Source organism: Zeugodacus cucurbitae, chromosome 2 (assembly GCF_028554725.1).
Source record: "Zeugodacus cucurbitae isolate PBARC_wt_2022May chromosome 2, idZeuCucr1.2, whole genome shotgun sequence".
Taxonomy (NCBI): Eukaryota; Metazoa; Arthropoda; class Insecta; order Diptera; family Tephritidae; genus Zeugodacus; species Zeugodacus cucurbitae.
The window spans coordinates 64241479-64261412 of NC_071667.1; the positions used below are offsets into that span (position 1 = coordinate 64241479).

The 19934-nt window shown below is 32.9% G+C and overlaps 1 protein-coding gene across 1 annotated transcript; it reads left to right on the forward strand.

Moving 5' to 3' along the window:
* The first annotated feature begins 645 nt into the window (after positions 1–645).
* Positions 646–18528, forward strand: LOC105215463 (EH domain-containing protein 3). The gene is made up of 4 exons (XM_011189389.3): positions 646–807; positions 1268–2577; positions 17654–17827; positions 17901–18528. Exons 2-4 carry the CDS (start codon positions 1353–1355, stop codon positions 18101–18103), a joined length of 1602 nt encoding a protein of 533 aa, XP_011187691.1. The 5' UTR covers positions 646–807; positions 1268–1352; the 3' UTR covers positions 18104–18528.
* The last annotated feature ends 1406 nt before the right edge of the window (positions 18529–19934 follow it).

Genomic DNA, 19934 nt, shown 5'->3' on the forward strand with positions numbered 1-19934 from the left:
CAATGAGGCTCCCAAGGGCTGTGTGACTGTGAAATTGTAACTTCCTTTTTGTTAACATACATACATACGTACGCATGAGTGTATGTGAGTGTGTACGAATTTGTCTTTGTGTAGGTTAGGATAATAGGAAGAGGAAGAGTATGATAGATGTTTAATTTAAAATGTCCTTCATTGTTGTTAGTTGGTTTATTAGCTTCTACCAAATTTTATTTCAATAAATGGTAAAACATATTTTTAATAATACACGCATACATATATTTTGAGTGTATCAACTGTTTTATACTTGTAATCAGCTCTGATAACATGTCAAACTGATAAGAAAATGCTTGTTATTGATATAACAACATTATTACCATTCTCAAGTACCGACGCATTGCATTATGTAAGTTGACCTACACCTACCTTCAGATAAAATTAATTTCAATTCTATTAATTCAAAATAAATGCTTTCTTTATAGTTATTTTAAAAATTAAAAATTTTATTTTCCATTAATTTAATATGTCAATTTAAATTAACAACAACATCAGAATCTATTAAATAATCCTCCAGAAAATGCGAATTTTATTTGGTTTGTCAATATTTGAATGGTAAAAATCTGGCAACTTTGTTAATTGTCAAAAGTTTCCAGTTGGCTTCCAATCAGAAACGTCATTGGCAAATGTCAAAAAGCCGATGACGTTCATTCTGCGCTTATTCATATTTTCCTCCAATTATCACTGATATTCACATTTGATTCAGATTTTTTGGTGGTAGTGTCTAGTCGAGTTTGTGCAGATTCGTGGACGGAGCGAACAGATAAATTGAATGTAATTAACTAATTGTATATTAAAGAAAAAATTGAAAATTTAAGTCCTTATAAATTATTGTTATATCGCAATAGACTGTGCGCTTGAGATTTGGTTGATCAGGCGGTTATTGTAATAGTAGTGTATGGAATTGAAGTTTGTGCAAGGGGCGTAGTGAAAATTGTTGCTTCTCAGTGAGAAATATCGGGGCGGAATACCTGCCTACGGATAATAAACGCCAGCAAGTCCCAGCGCATACACTTACAAGTGGCTGTGGCACAAGTGGAAAGAAAATTGTGACGGAATTTTTCCAAAAATAAATTTGTATACGTGTGTGTGTGTGATTCATAGCCAAAGTCTTGTAGGACACATTTGTGATATTCTGTTAAAATAAAAAGCGAAAGTTGATAAACCAAAACAAAAATCACATCCAAGCAATATTAAATTAGTGTGTTTATTTTTTTCTTATAAATTATTACAGCCCTTTCTGTGAAGTGAAGTCTTGCCGTGTGAAGTTGCCGCTACATAAACGTTCTTCATTCATTGTTGTGTAAAATTGTAACAAAATGTTTAGTTTTTTGAAGCGCGAGAAAAATAATCAAGAAGTGGTGGAGAATGTGGTTGGCGAGCTAAAGAAAATCTACCGCAGCAAGCTATTGCCTTTGGAGGAGCATTATCAGTTCCATGATTTTCATTCACCCAAACTTGAAGACCCTGACTTTGATGCCAAGCCAATGATATTGTTGGTGGGTCAATACTCCACTGGTAAAACGACATTTATCCGCTATCTATTGGAGCGCGACTTCCCCGGCATTCGCATCGGACCTGAGCCCACCACCGATCGTTTCATTGCAGTGATGCATGATGAGAAAGAAGGTGTCATACCCGGTAATGCACTTGTTGTCGATCCGAAAAAGCAATTCCGTCCACTGAGCAAATACGGCAATGCCTTTTTAAATCGTTTCCAGTGCTCTTCACTCAACTCGCCCGTCTTGCAAGCGATTTCCATTGTTGATACACCTGGTATTTTGTCAGGCGAAAAACAACGTATCGATCGTGGTTACGATTTCACCGGCGTCTTAGAATGGTTTGCAGAACGTGTGGATCGTATTATATTGCTCTTCGACGCACATAAACTCGATATTTCAGATGAGTTCAGACGTTCCATTGAAGCGCTTAAGGGACATGATGACAAAATCCGCATTATTCTCAACAAGGCTGACATGATTGACCACCAACAACTAATGCGTGTATACGGTGCGCTTATGTGGTCACTGGGCAAAGTGTTGCAAACACCCGAAGTAGCGCGTGTCTATATCGGTTCGTTCTGGGATCAACCACTACGTTTCGATGCCAATCGTCGCCTTTTCGAAGACGAAGAACAAGATCTGTTCCGCGATTTGCAATCACTGCCACGTAATGCAGCGCTGCGCAAACTTAACGATTTGATTAAGCGTGCGCGTCTGGCGAAGGTACATGCTTTCATTATTTCTGAATTACGCAAAGATATGCCATCAGTGTTCGGTAAAGATAGTAAAAAGAAGGATCTAATTAAAAATCTGGGTCAAATCTATGATCGCATACAACGTGAACACTCCATTTCGCCTGGTGATTTCCCAGACATCAAGAAAATGCAGGAGGTGCTGCAGCATCAAGACTTTAGCAAATTCCACTCACTAAAACCACATCTACTGGATGTTGTAGATAATATGTTAGCCAAGGATATAGCGCGACTAATGGAAATGATACCGCAAGAAGAGATGACGCTCGTTTCAGAACCAGTGGTCAAGGGTAAGTTGTAATTAGTAGCATGTCACTTAATCATTTATGTCGTAGTGCTAGTGTTTCATGCGATAATACGAAATTTGTATGTAGTGTCATTGCTTGTTGGTGTGGGCGCATGCATGTCTTTGCTTGTGCTAATGAAATTTAACTCCAACTTTGTGTCTAATTCATTTTACATAATCATATTCTTATATTCATATTCGTTTTGTTTGAATACCCAATTTAATATCTTAAATTTCTTATGTATTTTTTATATGCTGATGTATGCGATTCGCCTTACTTGTAACTAATCAGAACTGAAAGGTAAATGACACTACAAAAGTTAATATTTCGAACAAATAATTTTATTGTATCACAGTCACAGATGTAGGACTTTTTATATAAAGTAGTTATTTTTTTATATTATTTATGATACTCGTATCAAAGTATTACAAATAGTATTTCTTAGTAGTTCTTATAAAGCTCTTAGAAATAACCAGTGAAGTTTGTAATTACAAACGAGCAATCAAATCATATTAAATTCTTTGAAATTTAGAATGTAATATATTTTATTCCATAAATGTAGGTATATTTTTGTACTAGTTATGGGCACGTGATAACCCTCATTTACTATTACTCAAATACCGTTGAAACCTCAATTTCTTCACAATGCTTTCGCAATACCCAAGAAAACACGTCTAAAACAGTTGACCCAGTTAGGAGAAGAAATAAAATTAAAAAAAAAAACTAGAAGACAAAGTATTTAACAGCAAAAACAACAACAGAGGAAGTCATTGTTGGTTACTCATCGTGATTTACCATGTCGGCAAAACAAGTTTGTGCCGGCAAAGCAAAGAATTGCCATAGATAAAATTGAAAAGTAGCAAAATAGGCGGTAGCCAAGCACGACACACATGCGCACACAAGCTGACAAAAACAGCAAAAGCAAAATTAAATGTAGTTGAGTAAAAAATTCACTTGAGCTTTTGAAGTAGCTGCAAAACTCCAACGAATCATGACTTAAGAAGTGCAAATAAAGTAATTTTTTTAAGGAAAACTGAATAACATTAAAAGTCATATGATGGGCTGACTCTCACCGCTTTTACCATGGCCCACTGCGCTGTGTGAAAAATACATATTTATTCATGTATACACACACATACACAGTTACTTATGTGCATTTGTAGTTGTTAGCTGTGCAAATGTTTAATGATTTGGCACCCATTAAATGAACTATTCGCGCTACATACCCGGTAACACTGTTCGTATGTTTCAGTGAAAATTGTTACGATATTACCCTTTTCGTAATTTGAAAAGAGTATTTAGTTGGTGTTCGTGCAAATGGAAAATCTAACCTCCAAAAAAATATTTTTTTTTTAACAATTTTTTTTTGTTGAAATTTTAAACTTTTTAAAAAGTGTTGCTAAACCAGAAGCCTGTATACATATATATGAAACAATTTAATTGCTTTGTATTTTATTATTTATACTTAAATTTCTCTATTTTTAAATTTTAATTTCTCGCCTGCGTTTTATGGCGCCAAACTCCCCTACTCATATAAGCTAAATGGCGCTGCTACTGCTGCTAATTAATAAACAAATATGCATAGAGCAGGCTATAAGTATTTAGTATGCACATACATACATATGTACATTTGTATATAAAAAAATGCCTTGCTAGTATAGTGAATGCGCGTATTTCAAGTTATTATGCAATACACTGTACTAACTTAAGCTCTCATCGTTTCGCACACCAGCTGATAAGCATACTCCTCTGACTTATTCTAATAATAAAAACTAAGTGGAAGTAATAAATTAAGTTAACATGCTTTCCCGGCTATATTTTAAAAATTCCTGCATTCATTTTTGTAGAGAAAACGATTTTTTAACAATTTTTGTAATTTTTTTTTTTTATAAATTTAAAGAGATCACTAACCTGTGTGGTTACTATGAACTCTTTATATAACTTTTTTGGTTATTTTTTAGTATTTTGCATTTTTTCAGTATTTAAACGAAAATATCAGAATTTTTGAGTCGGTTTCTTAAACTACTGTCGTCTTAAAAATTTCGTTTTTCACCATAAGCAAAATATTTTACTGATAAGCACATTTTATCACTGATAAGCTTATAATGCCTGCATATTTTATGCGGTTACTAAGTAAAGTCTGAATTCTATAGAAAGCTTGCGCTGGAACTGCAAGCAGGCCGACGCAATGTGACGCAGTTAATCGCAGTGTAATTATAGTTACATGAGTACATAAATAAGTATTTGTGCATATGTACATATGTATTTATGTAAATATATTTGAAATGAGTATATACGCTTCACATTAAACTGAAAACAGTCGAAACAGTACTTTTAGCCCAGTTGCATTTATCTGCTCAACACATCCGCTAACCAAATTAATTACCGTCATTTTAACGCTAAGGGGTTTTTGTTCTTGTTTTCACTTTGAAAAAAAAAAAAAATAAACCTGTTGACCAATTCATATACGCAATTCACATGAGAGTGTGAGTATTGCACGGTTCAGCGTTGACTCATGCCATTCGTTTTTTATGTAAAAAAAAATTTTTATATATAAAAACAACTACAAAATTTACACTTGAAAACGTTTGTAAATTGCTGTTTGCCGTATATTCGTATAGTAAGTTCCCCTACATACATATGTATGTATTATATGTACATACATTCAACTGAGATTACTGAATGTGAAATTAACTATGTACATAAATTTGTAGGGGAAGTTTATATGTATATCGGTATATCAACTCGATGCAGATGTTGTGTGTATTTTTTGAGCCGCTTTTGTTTGTCGTATGAAAGTACGTTAACTAATTTTAAATATTTGTTGCATTAGTCGTTCCTCGAACCGGAACAACACTCAAACGCATTCAGTTAGGTTGTGTCATTTCCAGCTAATATCCAGCAAAGCCTTTCCAATGTAGACAGTCAGTGTTGGTTTTTGCTTCAACGGAAATTGGAGGGTACAAATAACAGTAAAGCATGCATTTTTGAAGTTAAAATGTTTTATTATAATTGAAAATAGATTATATTTTATAATTAGTACATACATACTATAAATCTCGCGAGAACGCTTTTGCATTTTTTTTTTAATTATCGTTAAATAATATATTTTTTTATTCCAAATATATTATTTTTTAAATAGAAAAATTAAAAAAAAAAATTTGCTCGTTTTAAGCCAGGTCATTCCCTATATATTATATTATTTATCCAAACCATTAAAAAAAATCAATGTCATGTCTTATAGCCCACGCTCTCCTACTATGCAGCTAATGTCAATATGTATTATTTATAAATATTTTTTGTTACCACCAGTAACGTCACAAATCCAGTTACAATAACAGCAAACTTGTTTGCGTGCACCTTACAACTGCCACGTAAAGTTCAAGGTCTCCAACAAAGGCTAATCCATTATTTAGTGAATTCAATCGCACAGCTGCTAGCTTTCTTAATCACCTTTGTTGTGTATTTTTTATAGATTTTTGTTGTAAATTACTTTAATTACTATTATAGATTTCAAGCTAAAGTTAAGGGCATATATCGTTGTAATGAAAAAATAAATAACTAAAATATCATAAAAAATTAAAAAAATAATATTTTTTTTAATGAAATACCGTTATAATTTTTTAATATTTTTTAATACTTTTTTTATGTTTTTAATTTTCATTTTCTTATACTTTTGAATTTTTTGATTTTTTCAAATTATTTAATTTTTTGTTATTGTTTAATTTTTTATGTTTTTATCATATTAAATATAATATATTTTTGTTAATTTTTTATATACTTTTTTTCGTATTTTTTCGTATATTTTTATTTTTTAAATTCTCATTTTTTATTTCGTTTATTTAATTTTTTTACATTTTTATATTTTATTTCTTTACTTTAATTTTTTTTTTAAATTTGATATTTTATTTCTTTATTTTTTATTTCTTTTTATTATTTTTTGTATTTATTTTTTATTTTTTTTTATTTTTTTTTATTCTTTCAACTTTATTTTTATTTTATTTATTTTTTTTTTAACTTTTTGCTTTATCATAATTGTATCCAACTGCTCCATTTTGTGCTCATTGCGTAGCTGATAACCGTATCTGCTCGTATTCTAATGCGTTTGTTTTATTGTCGATTAATAAGCCAGAACGTGTGTGTGCGCTCATATTAGTGAAACAACAACAATTATTGTATTTTATGAGTCTAAAGCTCATTTTATATGAACTAGTATGTTTGGTATATTCCTTAGCTTAAGTCTAGTAATGCACTTGTCTGTGTTGATAGAGTTTTCTAAAGATTATGAATTATTTAGAAAAGCTTCGGGACTGCACACATACAATTATACACACACTAAAATGTTTACTATACTTTTAAATACGAATATAAAATAATATAAATCCCATGACTGTCTCTATTTCTAAAGCTGGTATTTGCCGCGTTTTTTTGTCTTTTTTTCAAATTAAATACATAAAGTATTTATATGGAATGAATATTTCAACTATTTTTCCAATTAAATGACCCGCAACTGTTTGTCAGCAACTGCAAATGTTCATTATTTATAGAATTTGTTTAATTTACAAAAGTATTTTTATTGCCTTCGCGCTTTTCTAACCTAGAAAAGTAAATATCAATTGCTTTTGTTGTATTGTTTATTGGAGTAAAATAATTGACTTTGTATTTATTTGCACACTTTTTGTTTGCTACCAAAGATCATTATAGGTTTAATTGAGTTTTAATCACAGTACAGTGTTTGTACAGTCATGTGCTTTAGATGCTATGCAGATAGACATATAAAATTATGTACATATATACATACCATTGATCTCTGTTTGCTCATACTTCTTGTGTTATTTGAAAATTATTTGCATGAAAATAGTACAAAGTATGCACAAACATATGCATGTATGTATATTTAAATTTTATTCCCTTGTAAAATAGAGATTTTTTCCGCTTGAAATTTGTTTTTCAGATTTACCTATTTACATACTTATATTTATATTACAGTGTCAATGAACTCGCCCTGTGTTCTATAACCTGAATGTAAACAATTCAAATTTAATTTTAATTTCATGTAACAATTCACATGCTTCTCGCCAGTGTATCTACATAGATAATTTAATCCAATGAACATATTGGGCTGAGATAAATTTGATGTGAATATTGCTTCTCACAACTGACAAGTATAGCATTCTCGATTAAGATACAGTGGAACTTCTCTAACTCAAATCACCATAATCCAAAAAAAAACTTCGAGTTAGAGAGACTTCGAGTTATAGAATTTTTCATTAAAACATAAATTTTTCAAAAAGCTGTAAGATATAGATTTACCCACAGTTTTAATTATTTACTTCGCATAACGTTTTATTTAAATACTTTAAAATGTGTATTCTGTAATTTTGTTTGTTGCAGTCTGCTATTTGCTTTGCTATACACGATTTATGAAATCTATAAGTGTAATATCATATTTTTTGTTCGCCTCCATACGCATATAGGGAGGGACTTGATAGTAGAATTTTAATATCTGTATTATGCCCTTGTCGAAAAGTTCGATTTATGGAAGGAAATTTTTATAAAATTTTACTTCTATTGCCAATTTAAGATTTCGAGTTATGGAGAACTTCGAGTTATAGAATTTCGAGTTATGGAAGTTAATTTTTATGAAATTTGATTTCTAAATGGTATTGCCAATTCAAAAGTTCGAGTTATGGCGATCTTCGACTTATAGAAATTCGAGTTCAGGTGCACTGTATTTTGATAGGCAATAATTATGCTCTCAATATTAAACATAGGATAACCATAGTCATCAACTTTGACTGCAATTTTCTCTTATTAGTTACAGAACTCATCTAAAAAAATTCTCAATGTTAGGGGTTAGGTTAGGGGTAGTCAGAGACACGAAAAAATTACAGTTTTCAGTAATTCTTTTTTGCTATAAAATCATGCTATTTTACAAAAGTAATAATATGGCATTATTATACAATGTTTTGACTTAAAGTCACGAAAATTTTGAAAATAAAAATTTATAATTTCCAAAGATATAGCTGTCTGTGTTGACCCAGTTCCAAAAAAAAGGTCTTTGCGGTGACAAATATATGTCCTTGGAGATTCATCTAAAATCAATCGGATAAAAGAAAATAGTTTTATAAATAGATAATTCTGGGCCTGATCGAAGCTTTTTTTTTCAAAAATTAACAAAATGGCGGCCTCAGGAAATTTTTTTCTAGATTTTCCGGAAAAAATCAACAGTTAATTGGTCTTAAAAAATCGAAATTTTTGAAAAAATATGTGTTCAAAAGCTGTATAAATTTCATTTAAATCCACTGATCTGTTTTCGAGTTACAGTTGTCACCAGTTCAAAAAACATAGTTTTGAAAAAAACGCATTTAAAGTTTCACACTAACGGTTTGAAGCGCCCGAGCGATCTTTGTTATTTGCCGAATAACTCGAAAAGTAATTATCGGATCGACTTCAAGTTTTCAGAGAATATTTTTAAGATATTAGACTTAACGAAAATGCAAAAAAAAAATGATTTTTTGAAAATCCTGACTACCTCTAACTCCTTAAATCGTTAAAAAAATTTGAAAGAACTTATTCCGATGAATATGTAAGAAAGTATTTATTTCGGAAAGGTTTCAAAGTAGACATAAACGTAGTAATTTTTCATTAAAATTCTTCCAACTCCACTTCTTCAATTCACCTGTCCAAACTTTGCATTGTGTGTTGACATGTTTTGACAGTTTAATCACAGCTCTTTAAGAGAAATATGTCAGTGACGTCACGCTTAAATTTGGCTCTTAATCTGATGATCTGTATTATTTCTACCATTTTGAATGAGTATGAAAAAAATGTTGAGGGAGGAAAGAAAGTATACGAGAATAAACAAGCCAACAGTGAGGTAATGACTTAAATATTTTTTTTCTGTTTTCTTCTTTTTGCATTTTGGACATTTCTAATATAAATACATCATTCAAGTAATAACGTCACATTCACTTTTAAAATTTTTTCTAAACTTAAACATATCAGTCACCAATTTCACTCGTGTGACACTGTTTTTGTTTATAATTTCTATGTTTTGACGTTTCCGTTGTCAAATTCTTACATTCATGACGTAGATGAGCTGTTTGCTGAAATTTTGACAAGTGCGAAAGCGTGTTTATGAGCAGTGCATACAATATGTGACCGTTAATTAAATGCACTGACTTTGATGATATGAATTCTTACCTTAAATAACCAGTATTTTCAAAATTATATTAAAATTCATAATGGCGACAGTTCTGCTTAAAATGAGGGTTAATATCCTAAGTTTAAATTATTATTACTGCAACTTGATATTGTTATACGATATTGTCATGCAATCAATAAACGCTTGAACTCGCTGCCGGTGTCATTGTCTCTTCGTACTTGCAAATTTATATACTTTTTTTTTAATAACCTCTTTTAAAAAACGTTTACAAATTCATTAATTTTCCACCTAATTAAGTATGTAATTTTTATAGACTGCAGACTGCAGACTTTCTTGCAGCATTTCTCGCTGATTAATTGCAAAATCGCTTTCTTCCCGTTTAATCTGTTGATTGTGTCTAGCATTTTACCTTCAATGATTATCTTCTTCCAGTCAGCTCGTCGTCTCAACGCGTACATCCGCCCGTTCGTCCGTTCGTCCGTCTGCCTGCAGTTCGCTTTAATTGAAATATTCTTCTCTTGACATTGTGAACACACTGCGACAAAAGTGCCACATGCGTCCGCGTGCCTAATCTAGGCTAAATGCCTGAATAACTAACCAGGGAGTACATACAAACATGCTCACCTCATCTATTTGCTATCACAATGCTACGTGTCGTTATGGCGTCATGCTCATATCGCAAATATCCACAAAAACAAAAAAATACAATAAAAGCAACAACAAAAAAATGTATGCAAATTATTTGCGATTAACATGCTCGTTATTGTTGTTGTTGTCTTTCATTTTTTTGCGCTTTCTATTGAGTTTTGCTGTTTTTTTAGCAGGTTTAAGTAAACGCAATAAAATCGCTGCCGTTGCTTCGGTGATGTGTCGCTGCTACCGAACTCGTTTGCGACACCGGTTCTGGTTGAGTGCATCCACCCGCGCGCATGTGTACGCTGTGCACCTGTGTGTGAGTGTCTGTTCATGGAAAGGGCCATCGTGTGCGCATTTGGTTCACTTGCGAGTCGCCCGCTTCACTTACGCTCATTAAACACAGAGTGTCACTTTTGACAGCGTCAAGCTGCGCTCTGCTTTTAATCACACGCCGCCTGCCTAACTGACTGACTGACTGCAATGCATCAGCTGCGGCACTCACCTCAATTGCCGGCACAAGCTGCGCGCCGCGGTGGCACTTTTTCACTTTTCAAATGTAATCGTTGTGAATAAATGCAATCGGCGATAGAATATGATCTTGGCTCGCGTGTGCATTTGTTGTTGTTGTATTTGTATATTTTTTTGTGTATTTTCTTTTTTTTTGTATTTGCATTTTGCAATTGATAATGTGCTGCATCCACTTAATGGCATTTAAATTGTGCTTTTGCATACATACAGACAAGTGATGAGCTCGTATATCAGTCGCACATTGCCCATTCATGAAAGTATCAGTCAACCATTCAGTGAATTCAACCCAGTGAATTGAGGTTATTGGTGATAGTTGAGCGTTTCTTCTGAAAAGCTGAACTCCTAAAAGAAAAAAAATAATTCAAAAACTAAATTAAATTTAAATAAAAAATTAAATAAATAAACCAAAAAAGTAACGAAAGGCTAGGTTCGGCTGTTACCGAACATTTTGTACTCTCGCAATTTCTAGATGTAATATTTTAAAGGTAACACACTTTGACCCATATGTTCAGTATAAAACCCACTAAAATAAGGAAAATTATTATATAGTCAATGAGGGCTGAGGTATTTCACTAATTTTCACCACCAAAGTACACTATATCCAAGACTATACGCTCACTTAATTTTATATTTCACATATTAATCGATTTATAAGGTATAAAGACCATTGTATTTTTGAAAAACCTATAGTTAGGTTAGAGCTAGGAAAAGTTATGCCCTGATTTTAACCATTTTTGGTACAGAGACAAACTATTAGAAGAAAGAAAAATATTCTCTGTGAATTAAATTCAAATATCTGAGAGATTTACCGATATTTTCGGTGAAAAATTACCATTTGACACTGAGTTCTTCCTGTTCGATATCAGGGATCTCGAAAAGTTATAGTCCGATTTCGACAATTTTATCACAAGGGATGCCACAGCTCAAATACAGTATTTGTCTAAAGTTTTATTCCGCTATCTTCATTGGTTCCTTATGTATATATTATAAAGTGAAGAAATCAGTTGGAATTCAAAATTGAGTAATATGGGAAGTTAACGTGCTTGTGAACCGATTTCGCCCATTTTTCATCCGTGTCATTAGGATGTCAAGAAAATATTATATACCTAATTTCTTTGAAATCGGTAGAGTGGATCCTGAGATCTGGTTTTTGGCCTATAAGTGGGCGACGCCACACCCATGTTCCATTTAAATTTAGTGTTTCTGTACAATTTTTCTTCTATAACTTTATTTATTGCTTAGTTATGACACTTTATGTGTTTTCGGTTTTCACCATTTTGTGGGCGAGGCAGTGGTCCGATTTACTTAATTTCGTATGAATTCCTTCAAAAACTTCTTTAATTTAATAAAAATCTTCACTCTCACTTTTGTTTTAGTAAATAAATACCAATTCCGCTCCCATAAATGACCTAAATATTTAACTTCCGCCCACCACGATTAAACGATTTTGTAACAAATGTATTTTTAGTTCAACTAAATATATTTATGTTTGTTTATCTGAGCCGTTATCAATCAACAAGCGGATTTTCTTCTATAAACATTGTTATTGTTGTTTATAGAAATGTTTCTTTTCGGCGCTGGATTATAACTAAAGAGCATTTGATCTTAAATATACTTGTATATACAAAAGTAATGCATGTAGATAACTAGATATGTATACATATATGTATTTAGAAATATATATATCCATATGTTCTCGTTTGTAATGCATTAGTCGATATTTGTACTGAAAATTAGCTGCATCCGCTGTTCCGAATAATTCTATTGTATCTCAACGAAGTACTTCATACCTACATATATATTGGCATGGATATATATACCTATATATAGTGAATACAATTCAGTATAAATACTTAATATATAGGAATTTGTGTACAACAATTACAAAAAAAAGAATGTTCCGCAAAGTGAATGAACTTCCGATCAGTTTAGAGCGCCAAGTAAATCGTGCAGATCTGTAACGTTGGAATGCCACGATGAGCACAGTGTTTTATTTTCGTAAAAATCAACTCAAATACATATCTTATCTGCACTTATGCCGAAATGAAATTGGTATTTTTCGAAAGTCTCGAGCAAACGAACACTTGGCATGATAAAGTAAAGCAAACATACCTTTAATTAAACCCTCTACAGTGAAGTTGATAAGTCATCATGCGATATGATGGGTAAGGTTGCAAATTTGAGATATGATGTCATGGTGAATCAGTTGGAAAAAAATATGGGTATATTAAAGTAAAGAGATTTTAGTTAAAAATGATAATTATGAACCTCTTGAGAATAGCAATAAATATCATATTAAGATGACTTGTTCAAAATATGCCCGATGTTCTGCATTTGATCCTGTATATACTTTTCCATGATCTTCGTGACGAGAAAAAACGTTAACTTCGGCTGTACCGAAGCTAATATACCCTTCACAGGTGAATTTCTTTTAGTAACTATGTGTTTAAGCAAATCTAAAGACGTAAGAAAAAGTAAGTAAAAAAAGAAAACATTAAGGTTATATAGTTAACCGATCTGAACAATTTCTTCGGAGATTTTATTATTACCTTAAGCAGTAATCCATGTCAAATTTCGTGAGATACCACGTCAAATACGAAAATTTTCCATATAAGCCATTGATTCCGATCGTTCAGTTTGTATGGCAGCTCTATGATATAGTTGTGCGATATCGGCAGTTCCGACAAATGAGCAGCTTCTTGAAGAGAAAATACATCTGCAAAACGATATCTTAAAAACTGAAGGACTAGTTCGTATATATACAGACAGACAGACAGACGGACATGGCAAAATCGACTCAGTTCAACATAGTTGAACCTCTTATCAGTGAATCTTTAAGACCTTGATTAGTATGTGGAGTAAATTTTATTTTCCATAATTTATGCTCCGTGACTTTCGTCATGTTAATTTTCGATTTATTCTCAAATTCATCACCATCAATTTGGTGACCATAGACTATTTACTTTCTATAGTTATTCCTGGCTATTTGGCAAATACAAACGCAGCCTATTAGTGGCTACTTGACAAACTGATTGTCAACATGGTGAGACGGTTCACATTCGTGCGAACAAACACACACGTATGTGCGTATGTAATTCTGCGGAATTTCTTTGTGATTTCGAATGTTTAGCTAATTCCTTAGGCGTACATTGACCTTTGATTAATGAACTTGACTGACGTACTCACATACAAACATACAAACAGAGCAAAAGTACTTGCTGTCGACGCTATCGTGTTTATGGGTCAGAAGAACATGAAATTTACAAAAAAAAAAAACATTTCAAGATTTCATAGCAGAGTCTTTGAAGTAAGTCGGCACTACTTTCAGTTACTCAGTTACTTTTCTTTACCTTTTAACATGCTCCACACAAAACTCGTCTGGAATTAATTAGTTAGACACTCTTATGCAATAGCTGCTGAAATAGTGCGAAGATGATCGTAAAAAAATAGACACTCCAACTTTGGCAAACTTACCGAATTTTTAGTTTTTTTTTTCAATTATTTTTTTTTTTAACTTTTTTTGGCACTTATCACATGTTGCCGTGTGTGCCATAATGTTAAATGAGTTCATGCAAATGCGTTGCGAAGTTGTGTATTAGCATTTATCTCTTTGCCGCTTATTTGCCCAAGTGCTTATATGCTCTTATATTTCTATTTTTGCACTAGTTTCTTAATTATTTGCGTCAACTACATAAGTATATTGCCATAACCTCTTATGATAGCCAAGCAACACATACCGTCATACCGACATATTTACTCATATGCTTATGTGCCTCACTATCTTATCAGCATATTTGTGCTTGTCGCTCGCTCTACTTTTTTTTCTACGTAAAATGCCGCTCCCATAAATGGCTAAATTGCTCGCCTAGAACGCAACGCCCAATTGCCGAATATATAGTCAGCTTACTTGCTATGTGTACTTCCATAACTTTTATAATTGTTGTTGTAGCGAAGACACAATCAGTGCCCAAGGCAATGGCAACTGTGATGTAATGACTACTTGTGATTATTTCACACCTAACCTAACCTAAATGTTTACTCTGTGTTTAACAGTCTCGTAACTTATTTCACTTTTATTTACATTTTTATTCAATTTTATTTATTTATTCTATGTGTGTGTGTGTATTAATTTATTATATATAATTCAACTGAAAAATCGATTTATCAAAAAAACTTCAGCAACTGTCGATTGTTGGGCGAATTTAAGACCAATCGAGGCGCCATAAATGAATGATTAGGTGCGGCCCACATACATACATACATAAATTCCATCTGAGTTTATATATAGCCATGTTGTTAAATCAAACCCTCAGTACTTCAAACAGTGATTTGTTTTATAAAATCTGATATGACGCAGAGCTTACGTCATTGTAGAGCAATTGCTATGTGATGTGCTCTCCCTTATATATATTGCTATATGAAAATAAGTGCTCTATCAGTCTTATTTGCATAAATACATATTTATGTGTTCTAAGGAATTGAATAAAATGCCATAGCCTATAGTTACACCCTTTTTTGTTGCGATCACAGTGGAGCGCTCTAAATGTGATATTCGATCATCTTATGAGCTCAAAACCCGATTTTCAATACACATTTTGTATACTTTAGTATTGCTGCCTTTATCTCATTTAGCTAGTTTCACTTTATGGTCACCATAGACGAGCATTCCACCCATAAAATGGGGGTAGTAAAAGCTCTAATATGAATAAATATAGTGAAAGAAAACGCTCTTCCTTTGACTATCCAACTTTCATTATTATTGTCAATACTTTATTGTCTTCGTTTCGTTCCGACAAGGCCTAATGTACTTTGCAGTCAAATGTACTGGAAGTAACGGAACGAAAACTCTATCTCTATCATGATTTGCATTTTCTGTCCTAAGTGTATTTGACATAACCTAACTCATGTCTATATATTTTGATGAAATTTTTAGGGAAAGTGGGCGTGGCATCGCCCCTGCTAAGTTTTTTGTACACATCTCGTAAACTACTAAAGCTATATTAACCATACTCTGTAGGGGTATTTCCTTAATGCATATCCTTATACTGTCTAAAAATGGAATAAATCGGATTATAACCACGCCCACCTCCGATACAAAGGTTATGTCGAAAACTACTAAAAATGCTTTAATTCAGTCAGGAAAAACATCAGAAACCTTAAATTTATACATTGTACATTTTTATACAAAATTGTAAATGGGCGTGGCTCCGTCCACTTATGGGTCAAAAACCATATTTCCGAAACTAATTGACCGATTTTAAAGAAATTCGGTTCAAACTATTTCATGGACAACCCAATTCTGTAGTTTGAAAATGGGTATAATCGGTTCAAAACCACGCCTACTTCCTATATACCACAATTTTGAAGTTCAACTGATTCGCTCACTTTACAATATATAAGTTAAACACCAGTGAAGATATCGGAACAAAACTTGGCACTACTACTTTACTTCTAGTGTAATATAACCCGTATAAAAATCACCGAAATTGGACTAAAAATTTTCAGGGCCCCAGTAATCGGACATGAGGAACTCAGAGACTTTGTCTATTTTTTTATCGAAAATATCGGTAAACCCTTAGATATATTGTTTGCCACTGTGCCAAAAAAAGGTCGAAATCGGGCCCCCCCATATACCTCATACACGGATTTCCAAACTTCCGGTAGACATTTCACCGCATATATCGGTTAGTGTGTGAGATATCTTAGCAAAATTGAGTGATCGCATAATCTTGGATATACTGTAGCTTGGTGGTGAAAGTTAGTGAAATCAGTCCAAGAATTACCCCAGCGGAACGATATGTGTATAATCTTAAGAACATTAAATAAATGAATTGCGAGAGTATATAATGTTCGGTTGCACCCTTCCTTACTTGTTTCATTTATAAAGTATTTAAAAAAGTTTCTACGCAATTTTTGTAAGTTTCTTTTACCTCGCCCATAATTAAAGTAAATTGCTCATGTGCGCCTGGCCTTATACGATCTGCCCTAGTCTCGTGTTTCCATTTCATTTTATTGTATTTATTTCCTTTTTATAAAAACGAAAATTTGTTGGAGGCAGACGCTTTTAATTACCACTACACTAGCATACGCCACCGGTTGCGCTTTTCGTTCGATGCGCTGAGTGCCCACACATTTGGCGAAATGCAAATGCATCGATGCAAATTGCGTTCGCGCGCAACTCACCGCATGCAATAGACAAGCGAATCAATTGTATTGTAAAGCGACAATTGAGATGAAATTGCCATAAACGGCATGCAAGAATTGAAGTGGCCGCCAAAGCCGCTGCAACTTTCAAGCTGTTGCCGCCAAAAGCTGTGGCGCACACTCGTGCTCTCATTCAAGTGCCTGCCACTCCACTGCAGTGAAGATGACTGTAATTCATAATTGTAAGCAATTGCTGCTGAGTCGACTTAGTTGCAAGCGATTGAAAAGGCCAACACACGACGAGGACACTGCGTGGCTGTATAGGCGGTCGGCGGCGATCATGAAGGTAGTGAATGTGCGTTAGTTAGGTACATAAATTGGTACATAATTGAAGTCTGCTAGAAATTAGGAGCAATAGAATTATGCCTAGCTCTGCTTGCAATATTTTTTTTTACATTCTTGTGTGACTGAAGCTATGAACATATTGATTATATAGTAGCTGTACACATACTTTTATCAGTGACTGTTTTACATGATTTTATTTTATTTATTTTTTTGTTTAATCATGCTTTTTTCACATAAATTTCATTTTAATCCTTTTAGGCGGCGCCTTTGCTGGTGTGATCGACGATCATGTCTCACCGTTCGGCTACATGAAGGGCGAAGGCATCGATGCTGGTTTCGGCGAACACGACTGGATCTGTGATCGCGACAAACCACGCACGGACGCCATCTTCAATGCGCTGGGGCCCGTGGATGGTCGCATATCGGGAGCGAGTAAGTCATCATTTTACTTTTAACTTCAAAGTAACCTAAAAATATTAATAAAAATTTATTTTCAATTTCGCAGCTGCCAAGCAAGAACTCATCAAATCGAAGCTGCCCAATTCGGTGCTCAGCAAAATCTGGAAATTATCCGATGTCGACGGTGATGGTTTCCTGGATTCGGACGAATTCGCACTCGCTTTGCACTTAATCAATGTCAAACTGGAGGGCAACGAACTGCCGAATGTGCTGCCCGAACACTTGGTGCCACCGGCGAAACGTTGCTAGTGTTATTAAAACAAATTTTCTATTTTACTTTTAACATTTCGTTTTTTTTTTTCGTTCACATCTTAAATAACGGCATTATGCGAAGCGTACGTTACACCTCGCTTCAGTTTCCTATCGATATCGTTGCTAATCTGTTAATGTAATACTACGAAAATGGCGAATTATGCGCTTAAAAAGTCACCTGCTCAGCTATTATGTATTGTAACTACACCACATTTATATGTATATGTTATATACATACAATACTTGTTGTCGCATATGTAAAAGTTGGCAATCGATATGCACAAGGCGTCGTTAAAAGTGCATTGTTGTTACACCGCCTATACATACAAACATATGGACGGAATGAACGATCACCAACTGTTGCATAACCACTAATAAGCACTAAATTCAGTAAATGCATACATATATATGTATGTATGTAATAGTGAGTATGCATTGTGTGTATGATGTTACAACATTTACACCGATGTATGTATGTATATTATATTGTATATTAAGTAAAATTTGAATTTGAATTTGAATTTGAGTTTTAAATGCGAGCCCACTTATATCATGTGAATGTAACTGAAACATATTTTTCGATATTTCATATACATATGCGTCAATATTAACGAAATATACAAGAACAAAAGAAACCAACAACAAAAAAAGTTTATGAAACACACTTTAGCTGAACATACATACATGCATGCATAAATATCTAAGCGCTTTCTTTATAAATTCGTTTTATATTTATATAATATATATACTATATATGTATATATAAATAATGAAGTTTTGTTCAAAATGAAACTATCACTATAAATGTAAATGTGTACAGCAAATGAAAAATTAAAGTGAAAATATATTTGATACATACATTACATAAATGAATGCAATTATTTTTTGCACTTTTAACCGCAATGTCGTATGCACACACACACACGAAAAACGAAGTTACAAACTGTAATAAACCCATTGCATAGACATATGTATGTATGTATATGTAAAGGAAAACAAAAATAGTCGCTTTCAAATTTATGGCATTAATTTCGGCTCAGTTCGTCGCTTTAGCTGAGTCCTGCGCATTTCTTTCCAGTTTTTAGGTTATAAACATTTTGCTTGTTTTCCATATTTTGTGCAATTTTTTAACATATATTTTTTTTTTGTTTTTTGAATGCAATATTTTTATATTCTTATACAAGTGTATGCATTTGTATTAAAATCAATTGAAGTTTTGAAATCTTATTGTAATTGCATATGAAAAAAATTGCCTTAAATAAATTGCAATTGTTTAAATTATTTAGCAAAAAAAAAAATAAAAAATGAAAATATACATTTTTACATACTATTCGCCACATATCTATGTATGTAGCACATATATTAGTATGTATGTATGTATTACAAGCATAATAAAAAAGTTGTAAACAAAAAAAGTATGTAAATGAAATTTTATATAGATATTAAAATGAAAACAATAAAACTTTTTCGAAAATATATTACAAATGCTGAGTATACTTATTTGCGGTTATTGTTGTTGTAATGCATCTTAAACTTCCTTTGATTGCAGCATTCACTGGGTTACAAAGTATATCGGTTGTTCAGCAAGTTAGGTTATGTTAGTAGGCAGATCTCTGCATGTACGAGATTGATCTCACTTAAGCAGTTTTGAGCGCCAATAAACTCCTAATGGATCAAAGATTCTTAAGATTCAACAAAACACTTGGAATCTGTTCTTTAGTCGGTTGATATCAATTCTAACCGATTCGCTAGGTTCGCCTTCCAAGGTGTTTCAACCTGAGTCTGGCACAGTGGAGGAGGAAATACTTAAATTATTCTACATCGCCTT